The 24,338-nt window shown below is 41.8% G+C and overlaps 1 protein-coding gene across 4 annotated transcripts in view; it reads left to right on the top strand.

Moving 5' to 3' along the window:
* Positions 1–24,338, top strand: part of SLC4A5 (solute carrier family 4 member 5) — an 81,450-nt gene that overhangs the window by 24,355 nt on the left and 32,757 nt on the right. For all 4 annotated transcript variants that reach the window (XM_072148833.1, XM_072148832.1, XM_072148831.1 and 1 more), the window contains 10 exons: positions 5,532–5,661; positions 13,164–13,324; positions 13,439–13,594; positions 14,719–14,814; positions 15,192–15,247; positions 16,474–16,631; positions 18,389–18,476; positions 19,164–19,318; positions 19,413–19,556; positions 20,518–20,692. In XM_072148833.1, coding sequence (XP_072004934.1) covers positions 5,532–5,661; positions 13,164–13,324; positions 13,439–13,594; positions 14,719–14,814; positions 15,192–15,247; positions 16,474–16,631; positions 18,389–18,476; positions 19,164–19,318; positions 19,413–19,556; positions 20,518–20,692 — 1,319 coding nt within the window. The remainder of the gene's footprint in view (positions 1–5,531; positions 5,662–13,163; positions 13,325–13,438; positions 13,595–14,718; positions 14,815–15,191; positions 15,248–16,473; positions 16,632–18,388; positions 18,477–19,163; positions 19,319–19,412; positions 19,557–20,517; positions 20,693–24,338) is intronic.

The following is a 24,338-nucleotide window of genomic DNA, read 5'->3' as shown; positions in this document are numbered from 1 at the left end:
ATAATGTAACAACTTTACTGAATGCAGAGTTATATGTTAACAAAGAAGCACAATACCAAATACAATATACAATATATCCCCCACCTGGAAAGTTCTCTTCCTGCTCAGTCATACCAAATATGAGCAGGATACAGGATAATGCGATACCCTGAAGGAAAAAAATTATTTCACTTATACATAGGACAGTGACATAGTAAAAGTGTGTAAAAAGTGTGAAGTACCAATTCATATGTCCACAAAATAAGATACTGGGGCTCATTTACTTACCTGTCCGTGGAGTTCACAGAAAGCGCGATTCACTAAGATCGTGCGTCCAATATGCTGCATGTGTCGCTTGATCTTGCAACACGATTTGAAAGTTAAATCCTGCGCTCAGTCCGAAACAGTCGGATCATTCAACATCACGCCACCCGATTTTTGTTACATGAAAGCCGGTGCAGCTGCGCCAAAATTTAATCACGTGCGACACAATCCCAACAATACCTGTCACTACAAAACCCAAAAAACGTCAGAAAGTCAGACGAAAGTGCATCCGCGGACCCTTAGTAAATGAGCCCCACTATGTCCAACAGTTAATCCCCACATTATTTACTGATACCAACGATTATAGACCCCATAAGCACCACCAGCATAGATGACCTCTACATTACTTACCCTTTATTTCACTAGATGAGTTGATTAGCTGCTTGACTTTGCTGTAGATCTGATACTTCGTTACATTAATTCTAATTTGATAGTAGAAAAATCTATAACAATTATTTGAAATTCTAATAAGGTCTAGATTTTACAATATTTTAGGGCCTCTAACTTGGTTTGACATACAATAGTGCAGACTCTTGGCAATATTAAAGGGGTTTCTCCACTATGTACATTTAGCCACAGGATAGAAGAGAAGTATCTGATTATTAAGGGTTCAGCCTTTAGGACCAATAGTGGTCACAAAAACAAACGACCCCCAGAAAAGACCCCAATATTTGCATATGAATGGACCACTGGGGGCTGTTACTGAGTCGTGTTCTTTTTCGTTTTATGAGATTCGGACACGTATCACCCACCATTCTATAGCAGTGAATAGAGAACTAGTAGGACATGTGTCCCATTCTTGTGAATGCTGGGGTTCTAGCGGGAGGGCTCCTACAGCAGACACTTACCTGCATCCCGCTGAAAGGGACAAGTTCCATTAGTGGGAAGATGCCTCAGTTAATCTAACTATATGTTCCCTTATGTATAGGACAATTGATATTGTTATACCTTACATTGGTTCTCCTTTTACTCACAAAATATACACACCAACATATGTTTCCATGTACGTACCCATTCACCACACACCTTTCCCATGTAACAGATTATTATGTATCAGCCAACATGTTATACGACAGGACTGGCTTTATGGGACAGAATTTAGAATAAGCTGTCATGTGTTGATGGAAATCCCTCTTCATTCTGAGTTTAAGAGTCCAGTGGGTGGCCCTAGTCAGATATTTATTGACCTAGCATACATGCTGAATATAAAGTCTAAACAGCTCCTCCTGCTCTATAATATGCTGCTTACCATCTGCTCAGCTCTTCCTGCTCTGTAACATACTGCCTGTATTAGTATACAACAAGGAATCTACCTAGCCTTTCCTGTTCTATAACATGCTACCTACAAATAGGAAACTAAGTACAATGTAGTTTGTGAAGCACAATTTTGTTATGGTGCACTCAGTTTAATGAGTGAGTGCTACATTTATGTCAAAATGCTGTACTAAATGTGGTGCACAGTCAGAATCAGCACCCCTTAATGTGCAGAATTTTTGGCGGGTGAACACAAAACTGGCGCAGACCCGTCCTAGATACATGTGCAAGCCGTTTGCACCGTCTTTTAAGAGCAAAGTACAGCAGAAAACTGGTGCAGCTAGCTTAATAAATCTAACCCACTGCCTTCAGACAGGGCACTATGTACAATCTAAACATCTCTTCCTGCTCTATAACATGCTGCCTGCAGATAGGACACAATGTGCAATATATGCAGATCCCCCTGCGCTATATAACATGTTGCCTGCAGATAGGACACTAAATACAATCTGCTCAGCACCTCCTGCTCTTTTACATGCTGCCTGCAGATAGGACTTTGTTTACATTCAGTACTTCCTGCTCTATAACAGGCTGCCTACAGACAATATAATATATCGAATCTGCTCAGCTCTTCTGGCTCTATAACATGCTGACTATAGATAAGTACAATCTACTCAGCATCTCCTGCTCTATAACACACTGCCTGCAGATAGGACACTGCACAGTCTGATCAGATTCTACTCCTGCTTTATCACATGCTCCCTGCAGATAGGACACATTGTGCTATATACTCAGCTCCTCCTGCTTTATTACATGCTGCCTACAGACAGGACACCATATAGAATAATATCAGCTCTTCCTGCCCCATAACATTCCTCCTGTAGATCTTACTCTGGGGGGAACTGTGCAATACTTAATTTCCCCTGTGGAGGCGCTGCAGAAATATTCCACCCTTCTGCTAGGTTATTGGTACAATTACAGATAGCTGCTGAGGTTTACAGCAGCAGGACACCTTATAAACATCTCTAAAAGAGATTGTCCAGAGCGTATGCCACGATTCTTACTCGTGACCACCGTTGAATATCGTATTCTGTTTTGAGCAGAGGATTTTGCTTGTGCAATGCTAGAATATCAGGTGCCCCAGTGTTCATAGATCTGTATCTGCCATCTCCAATTCTTTCTGGTACAAATTAACATTATGAGAATTTTTTTTTTTTTGCCGCTTCTGTCAGTATTGGGCGATTAAAGCCCCTCCAGAATGTAGGTATAAAACGAAGAGGAATTCTTCTACACAAATAATGTGGGATTAACTTTTGACATACAATGCGTGAAAACTGCATTTCTGACTAAGCCAGCCCCGAGAAACAAAGAGGAGACTGTTAGGTTCCTTCTTAATAGCGCTTTCAAATAATATGACCCCTGCTGGATTTGTATGTTTCGTGCACAAGTAGTGCCCCCTACTGAGAGCAAATCATTCTGCATTAGAAGGAATACAGTCCATATTACTTCCATGTGCCACTTTGGGTGACTTTGACGAAAATCTATTAAATATTTATACAAAATGTCACTCGCTGACAATCATTCTTACTCCCTATTGTTATAATATATTTTGCAAATCAAATAAAAACAATTGTTTTTTTAAAAAATTAATAAATATATACATAAATAAACACTCCAAGAAAAAAACAAACTCTAGTTTTGTACCCTTTGATCCCTTTGGGGTCAGTAGACTGTAGTATTCTGAGGAGTTGTTGATCTAATACTAGATATTAGTTGTCATTAGATTTAGCTACTTATATTTACACCATGAGACAGGACTGAACCTCACATAATCATACAATATGTAGGGGTGCATCAACAAAATGGGGGTCATTTGCTAAGGACCCGATTCGCGTTTTCCCAATGTCTTACCCGAATATTTCCGATTTGTGCCGATTTTTCCTAAATTGCCCCGGGTTTTTGGCGGACGCGATCGGATTGTGGCGCATCGGCGCCGGCATGCACGTGACGGAAATCGTGGGGGCGTAGCCGAACGAAAACCCGACTGATTCGGAGAAACCGCCGCATTTATAAAAAAATAAGTGTCGCTGGACACGCGCTTACCTTCACCAGGAATAGGATCATGAACTGCGACGGACCTCGGCGGACTTCAGCGCAGCAGCGACACCTGGTGGACGTCGGAGGAACTGCCTTAGTGAATCGGCGGAAGACCCGAATCCACCGCAGAGAACGCACCGCTGGATCACGAATGGACCGAAGTAAATCTGCCCCAATATGTCAAAAAATGTCTGGTATAAGCACCTAGCTTTAAAATAGTCCAGCTTAGACCCAAGTCCTGTTGCTGGCGCATCACGTGACCCACTGCTCCTGCGGACTATAGAAAAACTTTACCAGGGTAAGTACAATATGGGTGACCTTATTAGGTCCATACTTTAAAACTCGTCTTTAGGAGCGGATTAAGACGACCATGGGCCCTGGGCTGTACGACTATTTTTACCTTTACAGATCTGGAATCACTTCCTACATATTGTAATAGAATCAAACTTATTGGGGGATGTGTCCCTTCTGCGTACACTCTGTCTGTGGTTTCAGGACCGTTGGAGGACCTGCAAAGGTCCTGAAATGGCTCTTGTGTACATGTGTATTGAGAGCGGGAACAGATGTAGGAGGATTTCATGTGTGTATATAACATTTGGTTGGTGGTTTGGGTGGCTATGGGCACCTTAGATGGGTTAGGCCCCGGGCTAACACCCAAACTGCCTATATTATATCCACTACTGCTCATCTTACAATATATTCAAATGAGTGGTACAGGAAACTATGAATAAATGGAATATACATAGCCCAGCATTTCTCTGCGTGTATGAGTAGAGAAGTGCCATACGCAGCCAGCCGGATCCGCCAGGCACTCACCTCTACATTCTGTTATGTGCCCACAAAGCTGGAACAGCGCTCTACAGCTCACAGGATGCCTAAACTCACACAATCCGGGTAATTCAAGGAATGTACAAAATCCGGAGATCACACAGAGTGTTATCCTATGGACGGATGGTATGTGATTTCGAGGAACATTTTAACAGTTAAATACCTAAAATAAAGCAAGTAGTGTTAACTATCAATGCAGTAATGATAAGTACTGGACCGATGTGCCAGGAGGGGCAGAAGTCTAGGGGCACTCATAGTAATGAGTGGAGCATGTGCAGCGTTACTATATGTAGCACTTCCTCCGCTGTCCTCTTCTACCATAATAAATATCTGTCAGGGGGTCAAAAGATAACAATGTGGGTGCCCTTTACTCCTGTAGAGAGGATCACATTAATGAAAATGGCCCCTAGTAACACTCACAACCAAATTTCCTTGTGTATGCCATTAGAGTAGCGAACAGATAAAGATTTTTTTCCCACAATAAGGTGGATTGTAAGATCGGATGGTCCGGGCGTCCATGGATATATAACGTGTGAACTTATCTACATGAGAGGTAACTAACCAAATAGTTTTGTGTTTGCCATTGGAGTGTGGGAGACCACTGGAGTACCCATAGCCACACAAGTACAAGGCGGACGTTTAAACTCCCGATTCTGCAAGATGGCAGCATTGACCACCGAGGCCCTGCGCTGCTGTTGTATTGTGTTACTGCTCCATGATTCCTTGCAGAAAAACAAAACTCCTGCATTTCATGTTATTCTAATGAAGGGTTCATGTCACAGTGGCTCAGTGGTTAGCACTACAGCCTTGCAGCGCTGGGGTCTTGGGTTCGAATCCCATCCAGGTCAACATCTGCAAAGAGTTTGTATATTCTCTCCGTGTTTGCGTGGGTTTCCTCCAGGTCCTCCAGTTTCCTCCCACACTCCAAAACATACTGGTAGGATGATTAGATTGTGAGCCCCATTGGGGACAGGGCAAAGCTCTGTGCAGCACTGGGTAATCTGTGTGTGCTATATAAATAAAGGAATTATTATTATTATTATCTCTAGTGTCTCCGGCAGCTGAACGTCTAAGATATATAATAGGAGAAGATGAAGAGGCCCCAAACCCCACGTTATTCACAGAGATGGACACTCTGCAGCATGACGGTGATGAGCTGGAGTGGAAGGAGACCGCCAGGTACCTACTACACCTTTGGTTTTAATTGTTTTCATATTAACAAATGAAAATGTAAATCATTGACAATGCACTTGAATTTTTCTATGTATCGCATATTCTATAGAATTTAACTAAATTGACTTATTCTAATTATAATACACATTACATAAAGCTGGAGTCAGGAGCTAGTGGCACATGTAAGCAGGAATGCCAGGGAGTACCAACAAGATATTGTGCCCCAGCTACTGTATTCCATGGCAGAGTCGGCTTCAGGTTTCAGTAGGCCCCTGGGCGACACAGCCTCAGTGGGCCCCTTTGCAGTGAACTCACATGGCGGCATTAAAACATTCCCAAACAGTCTTATCATGGTTATTTTATACACAGCATCCTCATAGTTTAATTATATACAACCCCATAATGGTTCTTTTATATACAGCCTCCCTCACTAGGCGCTGCCAGGTTTCTGGGGACTGAGATTTGGCTGTATGGGCTCCTGCACATGTCTGGTGATGGTGCAAAGAAGGAAGGGATGTCTGCACTCCAAATTTGTTAAAAAAAATGTCCGGGTATGCCTAGTGCTGGCGCCGGCCCTGCACCATGGTGTCCAAATGTCTACACATAGCTATACTTATCCAAGTACATAAGATTACATGTAATAGAGGTTTTTCTTTTACATTTTGGGTGCCATTGTGAAGAGTTTTCGAGTTTGAGGAAGCATTAGCAGTATAGCAGGTGTATGTACATCAGTTCTAGTACATCAGATTTTGGCGCATCGGTCCCGGCTTTCACGTGACACAAATCGGGGGGGGCGGGCCGTCGGATGATCCGACAGATTCGGACAACGCACAGGATTTAACATTTAAATTGTGTCGCAAGATCAAGCACTTACATGTACCGGGAAAAAGAAGGTGAACTCCGGCAGACCTGAGCAGGGGAAGCGACAGATGCAGGAAATCGGGCACACGAGCTACGTGAATCGCGCCACAAAGCAGGATCGTAGGACAGTCCGGATCGGGGATAGCGCGCAGGACGGGTAAGTAAATGTGCCCCAATGTGCACCAAGTCTGAAGAAAGGGTAAAGGAAATACCTTAGTTACAACTCAGTAAACATCAAAAGTCCTTGAAACTTCTTCTTAGGTCCCTTTCACACGAACGTATGAAAATGGCCATATGCTGCCTGTGCCAAACCGTTTTTATATGGCCACATTCATTTCAACCCTTTTCATAGCCGTATTGTCCGCCGTACCATGAGCGAGCATGTCCTAATATAGAGCATGTCCTATTTTATACAGTATTTCCGTTCCATATGCCCCATAAAAGTCTATGGGAATGTTTAAAAGAAGTGTTATATACGTGTTGTTCATGGACCTAATATAAACCGTTATATCCCACTTTTGTAAATCAATTGTACAGCTGCAGTAGTATAATTTACTAATGTAGAGAGTCAAGTATGAGAGCCGTGTACTACTACTATGTACTGGTTCCATATAATGATGCCCTGTAATACTGTTGTAGCAGGTGATTTTAAGTAATTGTACCATATGCTAGTGGTATCTACTAGTGCCAAGCAGTAGTGCTATAAAATGGCACCATCTTCTGGCACCATGTGAGATTGCAAAGTACTAGTACCATGTGACAATACTACGTGCTAGTGCCATGTTCCATTTGCATGTAAAAGTATCATATACAACAAGTGTCATTTAACAGTACCATGTAATAGTACCATGAACTAGGGCCATGTAATAGTGCCAAACAGGGGCGTAACTAGGAGAGACAGGGCCCCATGGGAGGCTTCTGAGTGGGACACTCCTTTCCATTTAAAAAAATATACATATTTGACACATGAGAGTTACAATCACTCATTTATACACGACTTACAGACAACCCCTAGTTAAAGACGGACCCCTCTGCCCACTGTGACCTCTGGTGAAGTCTCTAGATGTTACATTAGTCCCAGACTGCACTGATCAGCCGTAATGTGTCTGTAATGAAACTTTATTGAGAATCCTCGGTCCCATTACAGCAAAAAATTTTGAAATTCTGATTGTCACTGGGGCCAAAAATTAATTTTTTCTGGATCTACAATTATAAAATATACAGTTTCGACTTACATACAAATTCAACTTAAGAACAAACCTATGGATCCTATCTTGTATGTAACCCGGGGACTGCCTGTATATATAAATATATATACAGTTCTTTACGCATACACACATTTAAACACTCATGTGCACACATATACAAATTTACAGCAATATATACAAACATACAATATGTGCACACCATTCACCATATACACATCACAGATATACACACATATACAGCATATATACATCACATATATGGTATATATATATTATGCTGTACAATGTGCACATATATGCACCATGTATATAATGGTGTATATCCTCCATTCTTTAAAGGAGATCTACCACCAGGTAGAAATACTGTATGCAAATGAGCCTGAGGGGCTCCAGGCTCCATTAACACCTATGGAGCCTGGGCCACTCAGGCTCATTTGCATACAGTCCTTCATTCTAGTGGTAGATGCCCCCTAATGTCAGTTCCCCCTGACACTGTTGGCCCCATAGCAACTGTTATGGTTGCTACCACTTTAGTTTTGCCCCTAGTGCCAAATAATAGTATAATGGACTAGAAACATGTTACTTGCTAAGTAATAGTCCCATTTACTAACAACATCCCATGTACTAGTGCTATACCATACAATAGTGCCATATTCTAAGTAATAGTGCCATTAACTGGTGCCACATAATAGTACCAAACGATAGCGCCATGTTCTAAGTAAAAATGCAAAGTATCAGTGTCATATATTAGTGCCACGTAATATTCCCTTACAATAATGCAGTGTAACATCACAATGCCATAAGTAATAGTGCCTGATAATCTTGCTGTGATAGAGCCCTACAATAGTGCCATGCTCTAGAGCAGTGCAGTGTATATGCTTATTGAAGGGGGATTCATCTGGTTAATACGGGGGCATGCCAATGCCAAGCCCTAGATTAATAATAATTAGAAGTCAGTGCTGTCGCACAGTGGTTATAAAGTATAAATCAGGGGTTTTAGAGGTTTTATTTCCTAAGATTGGGGCTGTTTTAATTACTGGGTGTGTAATGAGGGAGGAGGGACATTAATAAGTAATATGTGTCAACCTGAAACAAATTAGCTCACAAATGAAACAACTCCATGAATTCCTTATTAAGACCTGGCAAACAAATCCTGCTGTAACCTCTAATGAAAGTATTACACGGGCCCAGAGAAATGCTCACTTCAATAAGGGAGGAGATTAACAAGTCAGAAATCCACAAGGAATTTTCTCTCTAGGATATCCGCTAAGCAGGGCCTTATTGTGCTCAGGTCTTGAGGAATGGAGGATGTGTCCCTTCTGCTTCTTTCAATCTGCAGTTTCAGGACCTGAAATAGCTCTTCTGTACATGTGTGTTGAGAGCAGGAATAGATGTATGAGGATTTCATGGGTGAAGGTCCTTCTCAGTATAGAATTTAGTGGGTCGTTTGGGTGGCCATGGGCCCCCCAGAAGACTTGGGCCCCAGGCTACAGCCCAAACTACCTACATTATAATCCATCACTGAGAACTCTTACTCCCTGACCCTATTTAAAAGTCTCTCACTCAGCTAAACCAGTTCCCTTCACTGTACTGAAAAGATGTAACTACGTCAAAACATCTCTGTGTACAGTTGGGAATCGGTTCCTTCTGGAATAGATATACTGGTTTGGCTTTAATCCCACATCATGTCATTAGGCTTCCGTAAAGTCATGGTTGATGCTAAGGGGGGCTTCGTTACAAGGTAGTAAAAGAGGCCTGGTTTTCCTTATTCCATCTAGGAAAAATGTATTCGCATATTTCCCAGAATTCCCTAGTGGAGCATCAATGGCTACAAGTCTCCAGTCGCCTACAAGGCGGGCTTATTTAGCAAAGTCTCTGTAAGGAGAACTCTTACTTAATTTAAGTAAAATTTAAGTAAAATTAAATGAGCAAAATTTGGATCCTAGTGATGTCTTTGTCCATATAAGGAGAGTGACATCACTGGGGAAACACCCTGAATATAGGCAGCAACCAATCAATGGGGTGGAACAGGAGGAGGTAAATAATGAGAAAAGGGTGGTTCTCTGCACAAAATGTATGTGCCCTGTATCTGAGATTTAGGGCTGGAAGGGTTAGTTCTACTGCCCTTGAAGGCCGACTTTTCAGGTGTACAGGGTAATGTTCTATGAGGGATTCTGAGTAAGGAATATGCAAACAAGTTTTCCACTCATCTCTGTTTATGAGGTAGGTATTTTTTAGGTAGGGGATTTCATTTTTTTCAAGTTTTAAAATTTTTTTTTAAAAATGTTTACAATTATGTCAGGCTCCCTAGGGTACTTGAACCCCAGGAGAGCTGATGGCTTATACTATATACTGCAATACAACTGTGACTCTACTGCTTCCCTATTACATTCTGGCTCCAGCAGACTGCCTAATGACAGCAATGGAAGCATCTTGCAGGCTTCCAGGTTTCAAAGCAACTGATCATTGCCCTCCGACGCTTATAAAGTAACATACAGCAGACACTTGTCGTGTATGGAGAAGGCTCAGTCGGTGAGGGCTTTCCACACATCCCTTAATGACAACTCGATATAATTTAAAGGAAATCTACCATCAGGATCATGGTTTATAGACTAAATATACTTACATTCTGGTGTGTGCCCCCTTTATTAGGATCTGCTCTTCTTTTAACTTCTTATGCCTTCGATTTTGAAGAAAATATGCTTTAAAAATTATTCAAATGAACCTGAGGGGCTCTAGGCTCCATTAACTTCTATGGAGCGTGGAGCCCCTCAGGCTCATTTTGAAGCCGTTTTTCGTAAAAACTATGGCATAAAAATCTTAAAGAAGAACGGATCCTGACAAAGGGGGCACACACCAGCATGTAAATGTACTTGGTTTATAATCCATAATCCTGTTGGTAGATGTCCTTTAACATTGACCAGTCATGAAAGGGTTTAATAATGGCAGCTCCATTTACGTCTATGTCTGATTTTGCAAAGGCCTGGTGACATGATGTAGTATGATAGCCAAACCAGTGCAAAAGGAAGAGGTACCATATTTAAAGGGGTTGTCCTGAGTCTGGATATACTTTTAATTGGTCACTAATTTTTTAGTAGACTCTGAAAAAAGTTAATAATATGGGTAAATACAGGAAACTTGATAAAATACCTGATCCGAGAAAAAAACACAAAAAAAAAAAGAAAAGTAGAGCACACAGTTTCAGAAAAATCCTAAGTGGATTTATTTCCCACATGTGCCAGTAATCTACATTCTATACATTGGACCTGTGCTGGTGCCTCCTCCTGGCCCAGTGTGACTTGAGAATGGCCGAGGAATGGCGGCTCTGAAAGGTTTAGGAAGATTAGGATTACAATGCCTGTTTGATTGTACATCTGCTTAAAAATAATTTTTTTTCTGAGAAAAGGAGTTTCTTCAAGCCTCCCCTTGTGTTTGCAGTAATCCATAATACAAGTCACGCAACTTTTAGTAAATCAAGGAAGAGGAAAACAAACTGAGCAGGATTAGCTTAGTGCCAAGAAATGTGAGATATTTACATTCTTCAAGGTGCTTCGTTCTTTGTTGTTTACCAGGACATATTTACTTGTCTTGCTTTTAAGCTTTATGTATGTTTGTTAAGGGTTTCAATTTTTATTATGCAAATGTAGTGCAATTTTTTTTTACATTTTTACCCTATTTTGCACAGCGAGGACAGGTAGATTATACATCACCCCATGTAGGCACTGCCATTGTGATATAATTGTACAAAGGCATTGTTATTAGAGATTTGCTATTGTTATTTTCAGTTTTTTTATATTTTTACAATTATGTCAGGCTCCCTAGGGTACTTGAACCCTAGCATGGCTAATCGCTTATTCTTTATATTGCAATACAACTGTGAATCTACTGCATCTCTATTACATTCTGCCTCCAGCAGACTGCCTAATGACAGCCATGAAAGCAACTTTCAGGCTCCCAAGTATCATCGCTACTAATTGTTGGCTTCTGATGATGTCACACGCTTATTAGGAAACATACAGAAGACACCTGCTGTCTCAATGACTACTCAATGTAATTTTACATTGACCAGTCATGAAAGGGTTAAATAATGGCAGCTCCGTCTATGTCTGACTTAGATAATGATAAAAAAAAAATTAATGTATTTTGTTAATGTCCAGGTAAGGCAGGACATATATTATACATAGCCCCGTTGTAGGCACTGCCATTGTGATATTATAGTACAAGGGCATTGCTATTAGAGATAAGAAGACCAAACTTTAAGTTCCATGTCTTAAATTTGGCTGCGCCACCTATTTTGGACATGTTGCAGAGCAGCCAATCAGGTAGGTTTACGCCCCTGACAACTAGGCATGCCTGGGTAAGGGGGAGCTCCTGAATGGGGAACACCTGACCTAAAGTACAGGTCCGTCCATCCCTAATAACTATTCTGCAAATTCATTGTTTCTAGAGACTTTGGGGGGAGTTAATCACTGCCAGTTTTCTGCTTACTATGCCACCTCCACACAATGTGGGCATGAAGTGGGCATGGAGGGGTCGGACGCGGTCGGACACAAGGCCCCAAGTCTCTCTACATTTTATAAACAGATCTCTCGCAAAACTACGGCTGATCGGATCTGCGTAGTTTTGGTGAGTGGAATGACCACCCACAGGATACATAAAGATGCCTAGGCCTGGTCCACAAGCCTCCAAGAGCTGGCCCACAAGTCTCTGTTTGTTATTAGTATAGCTATTATTAGTATTGATTCCAAATAGATCTATGGAGCAATTTTTCTTATAACACTGTAGATTGTAGACCTGGGGTGTGGTGTTAACCGCAAGGTATTTGCGTGTCAGATCACCGGGGGAACAAGCACAAGAGAGGGGCGCTACCGTAGTGTGATATCTTACGGTAAGATGAGGTACATATAAATACTCAATATTGACTCTCACCTGGTCTCAGATGAGAAGTAGACCTTAAATGATGTTGATGATGGCAGCCCGTCCAGCCAATGGACTCGTTTCGGGTGGACCCAGGGAACCACTGCGATGAGTAGGAGCAATATACGGAATCCCATGAGATAGGTGATAGGCGGACAGGCGCTCGATCGATGAAGGATTCTGGAGGACCTTGTCTTAAATGAGGAGCTTTATCGTTGCGACGCGTTTCAGCCCCGTACCGGGGCTGTCATCAGGCATGAAAGCCCCGGTACGGGGCTGAAACGCGTCACAACGATAAAGCTCCTCATTTAAGACAAGGTCCTCCAGAATCCTTCATCGATAGAGCGCCTGTCCGCCTATCACCTATCTCACGGGATTCCGTATCTTTTAACACTGTGTCAGGCTGTACCTTTGCTTTATGACAAGTCAGTTTGTGTAGGGACAAGACCTTTGTGTAGAGACTGATGTGGAATTGCTCATAGACTGTTTTTTATTATTTCTTTTTGTTGTTGCCTCAATCAGGTGGATAAAATTTGAAGAGAAAGTAGAAGAAGGAGGGGAGAGGTGGAGTAAACCACACGTGTCAACATTGTCCCTTCACAGCCTGTTTGAGTTAAGGACATGTCTCCAGACTGGAACTGTGTTGCTTGATTTAGATGGTTACTCCCTCCCACAGATCATAGGTATGAAAATATTAAGTCAGATCTGTGGTGACATCTATTGGAGTTTACAATTTCTAAGTGATCTCTGTATGAGTGCATGAGCTGCATGATGACGTCTCCTACCTTACTTTACAGATGACATAATTGAGAAGCAGATAGAAGATGGGATGCTCAAGCCTGACCTAAGGGAGAAAATTAGTTATGTTCTATTAAGGAAGCACAGACACCAAACTAAGAAACCTATTCATCGGTCTTTGGCCGACATTGGAAAGTCTGTCTCTTCTAATACCAGTAAGTTTTATAACTTATGCCAGTGGTAAAGCAATAGGAGAATACATTGGTCCCTCTCCTAACGCTTTGATCTTTTTACATCTTCAGCAGTTTAAGTATTGTAAATTCTTTAAACCTTTTCATGAGTAAGAGTTAAGATACACAGATTGCCAGACTAGTTCCCGCTTAAACTCCTTCATGTGGAAACTGTTAACTTTAATAATGGCAAAAGTAGCAGTAGTCATGATGTAGTCAGGAAGTAAGGGAGGATGTGGAGAAACATTCAGCTGCAGAAGCTACATTGTTCTCTCTATGCAAGTTCATAGAAGTGAGATTATTATGTCATAGTATTTTCACAAATTTTTATAGGACCCTAGGCTGGATGGTTTTACCAAATCGATAGGTCATGTGATGCCATGGAAAGGTGTGGATGCACTGTGGATTTAGGACTTTAGGAGCAGTTGTGTGGTGGAAACAGAAATTTTGCTCTGGGGTCTATGAGTCTAGAAATATAGTTCAAGCCCCCCTATAGTTTAACTACTTCCAAAGGAGTACTTGACCTATATTTATAGATGTGAACAGGGATGGGTTACCCAAGTTTTAAAGCACACGTCCATGTTTGAAGTGCAGCCGTGAAAATTACAACTGTGTGATAATAGTGATTGCAATCCCCATTATTTGTAGTTGTCCTACAACTGTGTAAGTCAGCAAGAAAACATCCTATTCGACTTGCATCAAATGGTTTTGGTTCCCATTTGTCCCCTATTAGGCAATCAGTATTTAGGTGAACAGCATTAAGGGGCTTCAGGTAATAAATAAAGTGAAGTGGGATTCCATTTATCTCCATAGCATAGGACCAGGACAGGTTGTAGGAATACTAATCTAGAAAGTTGGTTTTCCATTTTTGGAAAATTCCCATAGAAATGTTTTAAAATGTATATGAAAAACCATGAAATTAAACTGGACATAAACCATTTTTTTTGTATGTTTTTGTGTTGTTGAGTCGTTCCTTGAAATGTGATTTAGATACAGGCGTGTAACAGAGTGTAAGTGTAGATCTTTTCTCCAGGTGAAGGACCACGCAGGTTTTTGTTGGGTGCTTATGCTTTAAGACAAACACTAATATAAATTTTCATCTCTCGTAGATCGCATTCCTGTTCCTACTGGTCCTGCTGGAAATCACCTCCATCGCTCTACAGAAGATTTGAGAATGAGACAGAACGCTAACTATGGCAGACTGCGTAAGTCTCACCTTTCTGTCATATATGTTGTGTATTTTATGGGTTGGGTAATGTTTTGTATAAGAACACATTATATTCAAAGGAATACTCAAGGGTCAATGACTTTTTTTGGAATGTGATAACATATAACATCCACAGGGGTAATGTTAGCCATGGGATCAATGTTTACAACTCAACCTGCCAATGACTCACCAATGATGTGTGTAAGAAAAAAAGCATCAGGCATGTTGGATTGTATCATACCCAATCCTTTGGTTGAACTTGATGAGCAATATAGTGTTTTTACCAAAGAATTTGAATAGCTTGTAAATTTTAAAGATGAAAGCAAAATAGTATTTCCATTTCAGATCTATCCCTGTTTTTTTTTATCTCTTTAGGGCACGCACATAGCAGAAGTATGAATGACATCACGGAGGCCCCAAGCTCTGATCAGGTATTGAGCTGTCACTCAATGTTTACTCCTATAGACCTTTGATTATTTACTATGCAGTCAGAGAATCTGAATAATTTCTACTTTATGCATGTGAAAAGGGCACTCATGGTTCTGAATACAAACATGACTTATACATCTACAGCCACGCCACACGTGACCTATAAACCTACATATAGACAAGTGAACAGTAGAATTTTTACAAGTTTAAAAGTTCTTATTCTCGAAAAAATAAACTATTATCATCCTCATGTAGAACAGATCCTGTTTTAGGGGACACAGGCCAGTGTTCGAGTGTGCTTGGGTTAAAACCACTGACTCCATCTGGTTGATTTAATTTAAGGCAGCAATAGCAATATTATCTACTGGTATATTAGTGGGTACTGTGAGCCACTCGGTCCTACTTTTAAATGGAAAACAGGGGGGCTCTTGAACACAGTGGGGGTCATTTACTAAGGGTCCGATTCGCGTTTTCCCAACGTGTTACCCGAATATTTCCGATTTGCGCCGATTTTCCCCGAATTGCCCTGGGATTTTGGCGCACGCGATCAGATTTTGGCGCATCGGCGTCGGCATGAACGTGACGGAAAACGGGGGGCGTGGCCGAACGAAAACCTGACGGATTCGAAAAAAACGCCGCATTTTTAAAAAAAAATGTGTCACGAAAATTGCACTTACCTTCACTCAGTCCGGCTCGGTGTATTCCAGTGCGTTACGATGCTCTTCAGCACAGCAGCGCTACCTGGTGGACGTTGGAGGAACTAACTTAATAAATTGCGGCCGGACCCGAATCCACCACAGAGAACGCGCCGCTGGATCGCGAATGGGCCGGGTAAGTAAATCTGCCCCAGTATCTCTAGACCCTCCATGATGGCGACCCGTGACTACCAGTCCATGAGTTTCATAGAAAAATTGTATAAGAACACAGTCACTAGATATACTAACAATAAACCAATACACAAGGTCCAAGAGATAAGGGGAGACCCCACAAACAACATGGGGTCATGAGTATCGCCAGTATGTCTGGATTCCTCTTAATAGCCACACTGGCGATACACGTGGGGTAGCGTGGTGTTGTTTGTGGGGTCTCCCTTTGTCTTGTGGGAAGGATTTTTAAAAATCCCATGTACATGTAATTCACAGATTTGTGGTAGGAAAGCCTAAATGTCTTCGGTGCCTAAATGTCTAAACTATTTCTTTAAAGTTGACCCTGCTCTTTGTTTTTACAGCTGAGGAATAAGTTTATGAAGAAAATTCCCAGGGATGCAGAAGCTTCCAATGTATTGGTTGGAGAAGTAGATTTCTTAGATAAACCATTTGTAGCATTTGTACGATTGGTCCAGTCCATTATGCTGGGAGGTGTCACAGAGGTCCCGGTGCCCACCAGGTAATGGCTACATTTACTAGATGTTATATTTCTTACATATATAAAAGTAACATTTTCTGTTCATGTTGTTTAGATCTAGAACCTATAAAAGAGGACGACATGGGTAGCAGAGGTCTCTTTGTAGGGTTATGGATCAGTTTTTGCCTTAAAGGGAACCTGTTATCAAGAACAGGCACAATAAAATTTACTCACTCCCCACTCTGTATCCTCCCAACAGTAAAATTGCTCCCAAACTTTTTCTGCTTTTTTCTATGGTGCCCCCGGTCACCATCGCTTGGCCCCACCTTCAGTTGGGGTGCGTGAAATGGTGAGAAAATCCCACTTTTATAATTGGCTTATACAGTTCTGTTATATCTCAATCTTGGTTGGGAAGGGGGGGCCCCATTCAGAAGTCTGCTAATGTCCCTGCCTCTCCAACTACGCCCCTGCAAGCTTCAGTGACTGATAAAAAGCAACTACAGAAGAGAAATGGTGCAAAATGTTTAAAAGAAAAATCTATAAGGGAAATTATTTACCCCATAAAAGATACAGTGCTTAAAAATTATATTATTATTATTTTTTTAGAAGTCTAAAGCATAAAGTGAACCTGTCACCAGGAATGTCATTTTTAGCTGGTGTCAGGTTCCTATAGCCTATGCTATGCTGATTTTAAAAATGCCTTTATCAGCATTCTGAATCATTCAGTATTGTTTCAGTATTACCTGGCTCGCTGCCAGCAGCATGTGAGTCCCAGGAATTTTAGCTGCAGCCTAGTTGTGCCTGTGTCTCAGTCTCCTCTACTCCACACTCATCCCGCTCCCTCAATCCTCCCCACTTCCTGTGCATTGAGCAAGCAGGGGAGGGAGAGGGAGGGGAGGGTGTGGAGTAGAGGAAGAATGCATGAGGCACACACAGGCTGCAGCTGTTCCTCCCCCAGGACTCACTACATGCTGCTGTAGGGAGCCAGGTAATGTGAATGGAACTTATATAAACTACTGAAATTATTCAGAATGCTAACAAAGTCATTTTAAAAATCACCACAGCATAGGCTATTGGAACCTGTCACCAGCTACAAATGACATTCCTGGTTACAGACTCAGGACACAATACATGCTCATAGAAAAACATGCAAACTTTATTTGAGGGAAACAGAGTCTTTCACCCCCATTGCCATTTCCCAAAAGGGGGAGTGGCAGGTAAAAAGGCAGAGCCAAAGCGCTCCACTACTGGAGTCAGCCGCGAGCCATGCACCAAATGTATGATGAGTCCTGTGTCTCGGGCACACACTGTACAGTGGTAAAGAGCTGTCATGGCTGGCGTGAAAAATGCTATCCTTAATAAATGGCAGGCTTAGTATTTTAGATCTACTTTTTTAATTGAACTAGTACAAAATGTACACTTTGTTTAAACAGATTTTTATTAACATTTTTATAAGAACTTTTCCAAACATGATGGAAACCAATGAAACAAAAAAGTGGAGTGGGGGGCGGGAGGGGGGTAAACATTACGGGGAAGTGCAACTGATGGGATGGGGAAGCAGATGGTTAGGAATAGTAAGGGAGAAAATGTAGGTCCTGGACCTTAAATAAAATAATATAACATATTATTGTCCATAAATCAAAGAGAAGAGAGAAATCAAGTTACAAGCATGTGTCTGGATATCCATTCACAGTATAGCCATACAATGTATAAAGTATATAGTCACAGTATTCAGGATTCACAATATACAATGTATAGAGCCTGTATCCCTGAACTGTATTATCTCTTACACCCTTTAGGTTCCTATTCATTTTACTGGGTCCTATTGGAAAAGTAAAGTCCTACATTGAAATTGGCAGAGCAATTGCAACCTTGCTGGTAGATGATGTAAGTGATATTTATTCTACAAGACACTAATGCTGGACATTATTGCACACAGTAACTGCTTAGTAGGTGTCAGGCAATTCCCTCAAATCGAACCTGTCACCAGGAATGTCATTTTTAGCTGGTGACAGGTTCCTATAGCCTATGCTATGCCGATTTTAAAAATGCCTTTGTCAGCATTCTGAATCATTTCACTAGTTTATAGTAGATCATTTTACATTACCTGGCTCCCTGCAAGCAGCATCTGGTGAGTCCCCGAGGAGGGGCAGCTGCAGTCTGTGTGTGCCTGTGCCTCAGTCTCCTCCACACTCATCCAGCTCCCTCCTCACTTCCTGTCATGTGCATTGAGCAGGCAGGGGAGGGAGGAGGATGGTGTGAATGAGAGGAAGACTGCATGAGAAGACACAGGCACACATAGGTTGTGGATGCCCTTCCCCCCGGATTCACCACACGCTGCTGGCAGGGAGCCAGGTAATGTAAAATAAACTATTATAAACTACTTTTAGCAGGCATTTTAAAATCAGCATACCATAGGCTACAGGAACCTGTCAGCAGGAATGTGATCAATAGCCTATGCTATACTGACATGGTCATGGTACGTCATCACCAGTCCATAGACATAATGGACTTCACTGCAGGTTGTATGCGTCCAGTTTTCTAAATAATCTTGTAATATACAACCTGTTACAGCTGTTCAGTGATGTTGCTTATAAAGCACGAGATCGTGAGGATCTGATTGCAGGAATAGATGAGTTCTTGGATGAAGTCATTGTCCTCCCACCTGGAGAATGGGATCCCACTATTAGGATAGAGCCACCTAAAAAGGTTCCCTCCGCAGATCAGAGGTAGGTATATACAAGGTACATCAGAGTAAGTACATTTGCCATTGTTTCTACTATTGCTACATGATTTGTAAACTTTTTTCTTTGTCTTCTGCAGAAAATCAGTCTTCTCTGTGAATGAGGCCGGACAAATGAACGGATCAGCTGGAGGAGGAGGAGGTGGGAGCGGAGGAGGTGGGAGTGAAGATGGAGAGCTACCTGGTGCACATGAGATTGGAGAAGAACTGTCATGGACTGGCAGGTATAGAGGGGGGAAATACATCTCATAGAATTCTATATCCATGCTAAAATGCCCTCTAAACCTTCTAAAGAAATTCAGAAGCAATTAGATGGATTATTTAAATGGATATGCAAATGATCCTGCAAGTGCACCGTGGGCGGACCTAATTTAGACAATTTACTTAGTCTTCTGTGACACCAGCAGGGGATAAAAATGTCAAACACAACCAAAGCAAGGACAGTTCCAGAGGAGAGCTGAAGCATTTGTATCGTCCTCATTGTACTTGAAGCTTGAATTATATACAGGCAGTCCCCGGGTTACGTACAAGATAGGTTCTGTAGGTTTGTTCTTAAGTTGAGTTTGTATGTAAGTCGGAACTGTATACTTTATTATTGTAACCCCAGTCAAACTTTTTGATTGGATTTTAAAAATGTTGGGTTGTCATAAGAACCAGGATAAACCATAAATCTTAATTGCAGACTCCTCTGATAACTGTTACAGCTGATTATTGTAGCCTAGGACTAAAGTATAGCAAATTACCAAAATCCAAAGGTCCGTTTGTAACTAGGGGTCGTATGTAAGTCAGGTGTTCGGAAGTAGGGGACCGCCTGTATCTATAAAAATTGATTATTTCTGCATTGCTTCATCAGTTTGTAGTACTAAAGGATCATGTTTTGGACTTAAACTTTGACCTTTAAACTTTTGTACAAATCCTTTAAACCCTAAAATCACCACAGGGGATTGCAGTCCGTAGCCAGTGGAATGGGGCCGCATTGTAGACACCAGCAACTGGGGGCAAAATGGAGGGAAAACTAGTAAAGGTGATCCATGGCTATCCATCATTCAAGGGTTGGTGGGGGTCCCAGAGGTCAACCCCTACTAGTCATAATATAATTGTACATTGTAGTGATGACAAAAACCTCATTCATAATTCTATAAGAAATGACCCATGACTGAACTAATAGTTGGATTTCTCTCGCAGGTTCTGTGGAGGACTTTACCTGGATATTAAGAGGAAGCTGCCCTGGTTCCTGAGTGATTTCTATGAAGCCTTCCACATTCAGTCCATTTCCGCCATTCTTTTCATCTACCTCGGTTGTATTACAAATGCCATCACGTTCGGAGGGTTGCTGGGTGATGCCACAGATAATTATCAGGTAGGAGAAAACTGCCAAGTATAATCTATAGACAGCATATGTAATAGACCTGGAGGAACAGATTGGGATTATAGGATCAACTTTAAAGGGAACCTGTCACCACATTTTCACATAAACAGCTGGTGACAGGTTCCTATAAAGCCCTCCTGACACCCTTCTTTTAGCTAAAAATTGTTTCCTTACACCCCCATAAGTTAACTTTATCTTACATCACCTGGTATCAGAGGGAGCATGTCCTTCTTGGCGAGTTCCTGCCATCTACTCCTCCCCATGCCTCTTCTCAGCATGTCATGTGACCATGATCATGATCACATGATCTGAGGTCCTGTTACATTTGCAACATCTACCTCATGTATGTATCTGATCACATGAAATCATAGCATGCCTCCATGAACTTCTACTTCTCCCCCCATGCTCCATGGAATTCTACTTCTACCCATCTTCTATCAAGGCATGTTTTGATTTCATCAGATCAGATACATACTGTACAAAGGATAGATGCAAATGTAACAGGACCTTCGATAACGTCACCCTGGTCACATGACTTTAAGTGCCCAATGATGTAACATAGCTTAATGTTTCATACAGCAGAATATCGTAGCACTCAGACCTGTCAATCAGAATCAAGGAGGGCACTGTAAGTAAAAAGCAGAAACGTTACGAAAAAAAAGATTTTTATTTTTTCACAATTTTACTGAATAAAAAGTAATTTGGAGAAAATGTTGTTAATTTTAGCATAACTATCTTTTAAAATCCATAACTTTTTTAGTTTTCGGTTGACAAATCGGGTTAAAGGCTTATTTTTTTTGTTCTTTTTTTTTGCTAGTAACATTTTTTTAATCGCTTTTTAGTGCATTTGTAAAAGGGTATAAATTAAAAAGTATCTTTTTTTCATAGAATTTTTTGTTTTTTTTAACGGTGTTCACCGCTGTATCGCGAGTGTCAGAGCGTGGTGCCAGCTATAATATACAGCTGACAGCCGCTGTTTCTAGTGTGGGTTCCGTTCATGAGCCGGTGCTAGAAGCTGGGCTTAATAGTACGTCCCTGAGGGAAGATACTTCCAGCACCAGGACATTCTATTACGCCCTAGTGCGCACAGGGGTAAAAGAGAACCAATAATACAAACTTAATCGATTTATGGAAGCGGTCCTCCCCATAAGCTACACTTAGTGTGTTATCTGTAATAGAATCAGTATGCAGAGATGACACAGATTGTCAGCTTTACACATTCAAGTCTATCGATAGTGGAGGGGGAGGATAAGGCTGCTGGAGAGAGAGACACACACATTGAGGTCTACAGAGAGGGGAAGGGGAGGAGTAGGCAGCTGAACAGAAAGACATACATATAGGACAAAAAGAGTGGAGTGGGAGGATGAGGTTGATCAAGAGAGAGACATGCACACTCAGAAGTCTACAGAGAGGGGAGTGGCAGGGTGAGGTTGCTACAGAGAAATACATAGAAATCCACAGTGAGTGGAGGAAGTGGATCAGGCTGCTGCAGAGACACAAATAGAAGTCTACAGAGAGTGGAGGAAGTGGATCAGGCTGCTGGAGAGACACAAATAGAAGTCTACAGAGAGTGGAGGAAGTGGATCAGGCTGCTGGAGAGACACAAATAGAAGTCTACAGAGAGTGGAGGAAGTGGATCAGGCTGCTGGAGAGACACAAATAGAAGTCTACAGAGAGTGGAGGGGAGGATGAGGCTACAGGAGAGACACACATAAAAGTATTGATAAAATGAAGAGAGAAGAAAAGGCTGCTGAAAGACACACATAGAAGTCTACAGATAGTGGAGGGGGAGGATGCGACTTCTGGAGAGACTCACATCAATTCTACAGAGAGTGGAGGATGAGGCAGAAAACACAGGAATAGATTTCTAAAGAGACTGGGGGGAGATGCTGCTGAAGAGAGAAAGATCCTGATAGAAGTCTACAGAGAGTGAGGGGGGCGGCTGAAGGGAGAAGTCCTCATAGAAATCTACAGGGAATGGAAGTAGAGGCACACATAGACACACATAGAAGTCTAATAAGAGTGCAGAGGTTGGATGAGGCTGCTGGAGAGACACTTATATAGGTCTACAGAGAGTAGAGGGAGAAGGGAAAGCTGCTAGAGAGACACACATAAAAGTCTAACGAGAGGGGAGAGGGAGTATGAGGCTGCTAAACAGAAAGACACACATAGAAGTCTACAGAGAGTAGAGGGGGAGGATCAGACTGCTGAACAGAGAGTTAGCAATTGTTTCACTGTCTCTAGAGGAAGAGCATGCACATCTTCCTTTTTCTCTTCGCTAGCCTGCTCCTCCACTTTTCCTTTACTCTTTATAGACTTCTGTTTCCCTCCTCCTTCTTCCCTTGTGCATAGACCCCTGTGTGGGTCTGTCTGTCCTTCTTCTGTATGGATCGGGGTTCTATCAGCTATAACTGAGTAAAGGAAGGCTGAGAAGTGTAGCCTGATAAGGGGGGACATAAGATCTATCTGGATGCTGCTTCTGTTCTGTCTTTTAGATAAAGGTTATATATCTTTCCCTGTAGACAGATTACTCTTACTCTGTATCATTTGCTGCCATCTGGTGGATGATAGGATAACACTTATCCATTGTCAGGGAATTCATCTTTGTATGTAAACATTTAAAACGTATATATGGATCAGAATCAAAAACTAAGGACACATGCAGTGGCGTAACTAGAAGAGGCTGGGCCCCATAGCAGATCACTGCCTGGGGCCCCCTTCCCCTTAAAAAAATATATAAATCTATTTGTAAAATGACGCACATTTATATATCACACTAAAAAAAAATATATATATATATATATACACACGCATACCTACATTATATTCACACACATAAAGTATATACACATCAATACATTTACACGTAAATTAAATACACATTATATAAACACATTGGGGCAAATTTACTTACCCGGCCCATTCGCGATCCAGCGGCGCGTTCTCTGCTCTGGATTCGGGTCCGGCCGGGATTCATGAAGGCAGTTCCTCCGCCGTCCACCAGGTGGCGCTGCTGCGCTGAAAATCATCTCCACGCGCCGGAATGCACCACCTCGGACCAGGTGAAGGTAAGCGGTCACCAAGCGACACTTTTTCGGGTTTTAAATGCGGCGGTTTTTCCGAATACGTCGGGTTTTCGTTCGGCCACGCCCCCCGATTTCCGTCGCGCGCATGCCGGCGCCGATGCGCCACAATCCGATCGCGTGCGACACAATCCCGGGGCAATTCAGGTACAATCGGCGCAAATCGGAAATATTCGGGTAACACGTCGGGAAAACGCGATTCGGGCCCTTAGTAAATGACCCCCATTATGTATAGCACATATACATTATAAATACAGAGGTAGATTAATACACTGGCCACCATGCCCCTCTGTGCCCCCTCCACAACATGTGGCATATTCACAGTTTTAATAGCAAATTCTTGCATTGCGCAAGAATTTGCGATCATGTCACTGCTTCTACGCCACAAAACTGGCATAGAAGCTATTATAAATCTTCCCCATATAGTATGTATACATAATATAGTTAGACATGCAAACCCTATTTATATTTACATTATATTTATTACTGTCTGTGTGTGTGTGTATATATATACATACAGTGATAAACACACCATATTCACACACAGTGCATAC

The sequence above is a fragment of the Engystomops pustulosus genome, chromosome 4 (assembly GCF_040894005.1).
Source record: "Engystomops pustulosus chromosome 4, aEngPut4.maternal, whole genome shotgun sequence".
In the NCBI taxonomy this organism is placed as follows: domain Eukaryota; kingdom Metazoa; phylum Chordata; class Amphibia; order Anura; family Leptodactylidae; genus Engystomops; species Engystomops pustulosus.
The sequence above is the reverse complement of the archived record's forward strand: the minus strand, read 5'-3'. Positions and strand labels throughout refer to the sequence as shown.